A 7757-nucleotide genomic window follows, 5' to 3' on the forward strand; every position below is an offset into this window, starting at 1 on the left:
AACATTTTGTAGAATATATTGTAATACAGGCCGTAGCTGTGTTCCGAAATTGACTGCCAGTGCTGAAAATCTATAATACATGTGACGTGACCTATAGATTTTTAGTACTGACAGTTTTGGAACACGACCAAGAGTGACATAATTTATATTATATTATTTATTATATTTCTTTATTTTACAAATACATAAAATATATAATTATAATATACAATATACATATATATAAAAAAGCAATATAAAGAATAAAATAAATAATGAAATAAAAGAAATTATATAATACTGTTTTGGAATTTATAATGAAAATATGATGTAAAACATCATTCATAATTTGTATGGAAATAGGCAAGCAACAAAAAGAAAAGAAAAAAATTATTAGAGGTGCAAGAGATGCAGTAGCTCAATTTATTTATGCTTTCAAATTATTAGTACTTACAATAAACAAATGTATAGTAAGTACTTATAATAAGCAATTTTTTTTTCACGTGGGGGAAACCTTCAAAAGGCACCTCCGTTGTCCGGGGTAGTGTGAGATTCTTACTCACTAAAACCCCCACAGTGCATTCGTTACCTGCTGCAATATAATGGCGTTGAGTCAGTGGTATCCACGCCTCTCCATTTAAAGTGTTCCGCCTTTTAAATATGGTGACTCCACCTACAACAATAAGCAACTCTATGCTGCGTGCATAGACTAATTATAATAACAATAAAATAAATTATTAATTTATAAATCTGAAAAAAAACCATGAAATTATGTGAATAAACAACACGAATTAATAATTCGAGTGGATCGCAATTTAAACTAAGTTAAATGATTGCGTCGCAAAGTGACCTCAACCATATTATGGGAAGTATACTGTATAAAATATTTCTTGTTATTTTACATGCAACTTTGGTTTTGTATTTAGTAATTTGTTTTATCTACCTGTTACTATGTATTTTTGAAAATAGTACATTGCAATACAAAAAAAACCTATCTCATATTAACACTTTGCGACGCAATCACCTCAGTTCAAATTGCGATCTTATTTGCAATGCACTATTTTCAAAACAAAAGTATAACATAAAATAATTGTCATAATAAATATTACATATATGAAATATAGAATGGGCCCCTCCAACGCCCATTCCCGTGAGAACGCATCCAATATTCTTTTATCGTCTCTCCGAAATTTTTATTTGCATACGAGATACAGTAACAATTACATGTTACTATATGTTCTATACAATGACAATTATTTAGTAATATTTAACAATTAGTAAGTTGACAATTATTAAGCAATATTTAGCAATAAAAGCTTACAAAGATGTGTTCAATAACAAAAAATATTAATTCGGGAAAGGCAATAATTTTTTGCTTTTTAGAATTTTAAATAAATGACGTCTCATGCATTTTACGTCAGTAGAATATTTTTCATTACAAGGATTTCCTTTCAAGGCTAGAGTTGTAACGAAAGCCGCAGCATAAATTCCGCAAGAAATGGAATCCCGTTGTATTATTTGTACTTTCTCAAAAATTATATCATATTTCGTTATCTTGGGATAACGAAGGCGAATATATTCTTTTTCTGCAGCAGCCAATTTATCGTACGTAGTACCAGGTAGGCTGTCGTACACGTGAAGTTTGGTGCCGTCAAAATAAATGCATCGCCAATGATCTGTGATAATTCCGCCAATAATTTGTAAGCTTTTATTGCTACAACTAGCTTCAATTAAGTGCGGGTATGTTAAGTATAACACACTTTGTGTTTCAAAGCAAGAAGTCTCTCTTACAATGCGTAAAAATAGATCTAACGATTCATCATTTAATTTACTATTTATAGACAAAATATTATCCTTCACTAATGAGAGAGAAGTTTTTACATTATCTAACATGTTTTTTTGACTTTTTATGTCATCCTCAGTTAGATCTCGTATATAATAATCTGTTATGATGCAATCGTCATCTTGCTCTGGAACAGCAACAGTGGTAGTAGTGTTCGACAATAATTGTTTGCTAGCTTCAATACTACTTTCTACTTTTATATCTTTTTTTCTAGCTGCTTCTTGTGCTTCGATGACATAGTGCGGTTCCCGAGTAGGCATTTTTCGTGCTGCTCTACTATCTATTATTTCAGGAACCAAGCAGTCCTCGTAGAATCGTTTAAGCAGCGATTTTGTTTCCCAAAATCTGTCATCACGCTCGACAATCGTGTACTTCAATCCAAAGGGTGTCCACACAGCAAAAATGCAATACTTTCTTTGCGTTATGTGGAGTTGTCCCTGCACTTGGAAGTAGTACGGGTGTCTTTGATTCATTCGAGTATTATCCATTTTATCAAATATTGTACGAGTGGAAGCAATCTTATTCAGCATTGCATCGGTGGGAGACACTTGCCGCGCCGCGTAAGGACATTTTATCTCAACGATAGTATCGTCTCCGACAATGCCGTCAGGCGTTGCGGCAAGATATGGGATATTATCATCGATAAATATTCCACAATCATTAATTTTTATTCCCAACTCCACCTGCAATTGCTCTCGTGCCACTATTTCTTTTTCTTTACCCCACTCAACAGCCACATTCGTCAATTGAGGAGGGTACAGAATTGCTTTAACAAGATTTTGACACGAAGTTGTTTCTCTTCTGCTACAAACTTTTGCAAAGTTTGAAGCAGTGAGAAGATTTCGCCGTACGTTGTGCCACATCGGGTTTTCATGCTGACCCCGTGTAGCACATTCCAATACAACATTATTGCATTGCTGATCTTTTAGCATTCGATAATGATTAGATTTCAACTGTTCGTACATATGACCTTCTATATCTGGTCGTTCCGCATTTGGTCCGTAATCTTTATCGGACTTAAATGTTTTAGCAAAATATTTTGATGTACGAACAGAGAGACCTAATTCTTTTGCCGCGTGTGTGCGTTCTTGATAAGTCTCAATTTTTTTAATATTTCGATTTTCTACAATATTTGTACATGCAGGTGGTTCTTTACTCATTACACGACAAGTAGAACTCAATACTTTCCTACTATTAAATTGTACTACAGAAGCTTTCACGCGCGTTTGATAAGAGCCTCTCCTCGCAAAATGTATACGTTTACCACCAATAAATTTACAAATAATTCCATTGCAACTTTCCACGGAATTACTAGTAAATTGATATAATAAACTATTAGCACTGTCTATAATGCGTTTCATTGCAATTTCTAATTTTAAAAATAACCCTGCCTTCTGCAATTGGGGCACAAGATTTATTTCACCTTCTTTTCGTTCGCCAGTACAAAAATATTGAAGGGAAGCGCAATCTTTATGCTCACCAAATACATGGCTCAGTATATTTTGTAAATCTGTTATTAAATCTGCGACTTTTTGCTTCCAGGATGCTTTACTATTGCGGCGAAACGTTATAGCCTTTACTACAGCGTTACGAATTTTCATCACGCTGTTTGTAACGATTTTTTTTAATTTTGCGATATTTCTACCACCACTACTACCCGCTTCGCGAATTTTATTACACAGATTGCGGAGAAGATGATTCGTGCATTCAATCTTCTCCACAACAATATTCGGGTACGGTGGAAAATCTCTCAATTTTTTTGCTACATTACTATCTCCGTCACCGATATATCTATTATAAATTAATCCATGCATTTCTAAGCTAAGCCGGAAGCCTTCGAGGATTATATCGCTTTCCATACTTGTTGAGCTTTGATTATTTCCCCAATTTTTAAAACATTTATGTTCTTTCGGTTTTACAGAAAGTTTTGCTGCTCTTGCGCAAATAATGCAATATTTATTTCTAACGCCAACAAATAAAACTTTTTGCGAATAATGTCCCGTAATAATAGCTGCTCCAGATGGAGAATCATAACTACCGCTGCGGTAGGATCTCTTCATCCACGAGCCGTCTGTTATTACGGGTATATGTGGAATACCATCAATAACATCTCCTCTTTCACTTGCTAAACGTCTTTCCTCTTCTACAGCCATGCGCATTTCTTCTTCCGCAGCGGCGGCAAAGGCTTCCGACATTTCATTATGAAAACTTATGTACGTTTTATTACTCATGCATGGAACATCCACAGCAGCAAGAAGTTCTTCGAGCTGCTTGTGACCAGTCCCTGTCAATATAGTACCGGCTACGATACCTCTATTGACATCTAATTTTCTGTCGTCTGTAGGTTCATTCCAAAAGCTACTTCTGAAGTGACACATTCGACATTCTACAATAAATTTGATTTTCAGACCGACACGCTTCATTTTAGTTATGACAAGATCAGTGAAACGACATTCGTTGATCCAGTGAGCGGACAGTCTCTGCAATTCAGCAAAAACATGTCCGAAATCGACGAAGCATCGTCCACTAATTTGTGCAGAACATAAACTTCCAGCGTCAATGTTCCCATGTTCAACATGCAAATCATAATTTTCAATATCTTCGACATTTTCGACATCTTCAACGTCTTCGATATCTTGAACGTCTTCGACGTTGTTGACGTCTTCGACATCTGCGATATCTTGGACGTTTTCAACGTCTTCGACATGTGCGTTATCTTGGACGTTTTCAACGTCTTCGACATCTTCGATATCATCCATACTGCTTTGCATTTTAATTTCGTTAATTTGACATTCCGTCACATTCGTAATACAATATTCACGAACGTCTGATAGAGATCCCATTGAATCATCATCATCATTAAAAATATTTTCTACTGATTGACATTTTTGTGTCACGCATGCATCGACAGATTGAGAAAATGCATCCATAGAAGATAATGTTTGCGATTTCGACGTGTCATCATCAACATTTCTCTCATCCGTATATGCGTGCGGCTCGTTCATCGATAAACTTGTCAAATTCGTACAATATTCCCGAACGTCTGATAGAGATCCCATTGAATCATCATCATCATTAAAAATATTTTCTACTGATTGACATTTTTGTGTCACGCATGCATCGACAGATTGAGAAAATGTATCCATAGAAGATAATGTTTGCGATGTCGACGTGTCATCATCAACATTTCTCTCATCCACGCATGCATATAATTGATTACACGTACCTGGAACTTCCGATCTTCCCTCGATAATTCTTTCATCATTGATGAAAGACTTATTCCAATTTTGTCGTGCCAAACGCAGTCTCTTTTTCATAGAGGTACGTTTTGCCGACCTAATTTTCCGATTATCAGTATATTTAGACATAATGAGAGTACCTATTATATATAATTTCTCATATGTCTATAAATAATACTAATAATATTACACTCCAAACAACAGTCAATAATAAGAAAACTAAGCACTAAGAATAAAACACTCCGTACGCTGTAGTGTTCTCTAACAGACTGCAGTAAAAACACAATATACTCTAGATATATATATATAAGTCAACAAACCAATGACGACATAAAAGTTCTTGATTGGTCGCGCGACTACCGCGACTACCTTTATGTTGAGTAATGGCGAACCGAGAGCATGGTAAGTAATCGTTTCTTTCATTTATATATATGTATTATGTATTATTATATATGTACATGTACATATGTACATACTAAATACATATTTAGTACATGTAATTTATAAAATGTAATGTAAAGCATTATTTACATATGACATTTGGAATTTCTCAAACAAGTTGTTGTTAACCTCAACTTGTCAATTTTTCAATATACGTATACTTATATTTATATAAGTATACGTATATTGTATGTTGTATGTATTTCATATATTTATATAACATATAATGAAACATTTGTTTGCAGCAATACCGCTACCCGTGCCGGTTGAGCACGTGCCGAATGAGCACGTGCCGAATGAGCACGTGCAGATTGCCGTGCCGCACGGCCCACCGGTGCACGGCCCACCTGTGCACGGCCTACCGATGTACAACGGCGGGTATGGCCTACCGGTGCACGGCCCACCTGTGCACGGCCTACCGATGTACGGCGGGTATGGCCTACCGGTGCACGGCCTCCCGATGCACGGTCTACCGCCCAGGCCCGGATGCATTATTGTAATGCCTAATGCCGCACAACAAGCCGTAAGTAATTTATAGAAACATTTCATGTACTAATATAACATATAGTAATAATCAAAATTAAAATAATAATTCAAATTATTTTTTGTATTTTTTTTACAGCAGCCTCAGTCGGAGCGAAGAAGGCGATATCGCCAACGCCGCCGCGAGCGACGGCTACAACAGCCGCCGCCACCACCGCCTACACCGCCACCACCGCCTACACCGCCACCACCGCCACCCTCATTACAACCACCTCCAGCACTACCTCAAAGAAGTCAGAGAGGCCGGGGTAGAGGTCGCGGAAGAGGAAATAATGTGAAATATTATGTGTGGAACCTGTATTAACTATAAGCTGTTTACCCGGGGCTTCGCCCGGGCTTATCTTATCCACCAATATATAATTAATAAACACATATTGTCAATAACTTTTTTACATCGCCCATGATCCTCACCGAATTCAATAACAACCTTCCTTTAATGATACTCCATCTATAAAAAAAATTAGCTCGATATCTTAAAATTTACGGAAATTAGAGCAATCACGTAAATTTTTTTTAGACAGAAATCGGTAACACCTTTATTATTAACAATTTTTTGAATTCTATTATTCCTCAGTTTTTCTACCCCTATTTCATATATAATACTTTAAGATTTGGTTGATTAGTTTTTAAGAATAACGTTCAAACATACACCACCCGTATATAAGAATTTTATATATTAGTACATTATTCCCGAAAAGTTAGACAAATTTTGGCACCGGTTTCCAGTAAATCGGTCCATTAATAAATGAGTAGTTCGCAGTCAGTCAGGCAGACAGACAGACATTAGGAAAATTTTGGAACCGATATCCCAAAAAGCGGTAATGATGCGGTTCTCAAAATACGTCTACGGTCTAAGTTAGAGTATCATGAGATAGTATACCAAATTTGGTTGTTTTAATTTGAAAACTGTAGATTTGCATAGCGGACAAACATACATACATTTATTTATATAGAGATAGAGATAAAAATAAGAATTTATTACAATTATATGTATTCTTGTGCTAATAATATAATAATTTGTAACAAGTATAATCGCTTATCCATTCTTATTAGTAAGCTCAATTTTTTTTTAATGTATGGATGCAAATTTAGTAGCTTCGGTCACTGCTTTTTCTATATACGTCCCAAAATCTTGTGACACATGTGTAGATTTCATACTGGCAATTAACATAGATTTGAATCCTTTAATAGGTCTTTGATTTGCATTAAAAATTTGTAGAACGACATCCATCCAGATTTGTGCATTGAATGCATTATAGAAACCATCTCCTATATAGTTCCTAATAATTTTTTTCGTTTTTTTTTTGTTGCTTGCCTATTTATTTCCATACAAATAAAATGAATGATGTTTTACATCATTCATTTATATTACAAGAAAAAAAATTATTAGAGGTGCAAGAGATGCAGTAACTCTTTACATACATTGTATGCAAGAAATAAATAAAAACAGATGAATTTTGTGTTTTGCTAATATATTTAGAAAATCCACAAACTTGAATGATTTATCAAAATGATTTTATATCATATCATACTTACTAAGGAATCTTTGGAAATACTTGAAGAAAATCATGTATCTAAGACAAATGATTCATCCAAATACAATTATACATACAATGGAAGTAATTATAAATTTTCAACACCAAACTCCTTGGCATTATTATCAATGGTAAGATTAAAGTAAATGCTATAAATATATCTGTCATATTCTCTGT

The 7757-nt window shown here is 34.9% G+C and overlaps 1 protein-coding gene across 1 annotated transcript; it reads left to right on the forward strand.

Moving 5' to 3' along the window:
* The first annotated feature begins 5444 nt into the window (after positions 1-5444).
* Positions 5445-6417, forward strand: LOC139780946 (uncharacterized). The gene is made up of 3 exons (XM_071719688.1): positions 5445-5463; positions 5748-6025; positions 6125-6417. The coding sequence occupies exons 1-3, from the start codon at positions 5445-5447 to the stop codon at positions 6347-6349; spliced, it is 522 nt and encodes a 173-aa protein (XP_071575789.1). The 3' UTR covers positions 6350-6417.
* The last annotated feature ends 1340 nt before the right edge of the window (positions 6418-7757 follow it).

The sequence above is a fragment of the Temnothorax nylanderi genome, unplaced genomic scaffold, assembly GCF_030848795.1.
Source record: "Temnothorax nylanderi isolate EJ_2023f unplaced genomic scaffold, tnyl_v1.0 TNYL_tig0307_pilon, whole genome shotgun sequence".
NCBI lineage: Eukaryota > Metazoa > Arthropoda > Insecta > Hymenoptera > Formicidae > Temnothorax > Temnothorax nylanderi.

What these genes read in the sequence shown, in the direction of transcription:
- LOC139780946 (XM_071719688.1), top strand. An exon ending in CTAATGCCGCACAACAAGCC is followed by an intron (nt 6,026 to 6,124) that starts GTAAGTAATTTA and finishes TTTTTTTTACAG; the next exon opens with CAGCCTCAGTCGGAGCGAAG.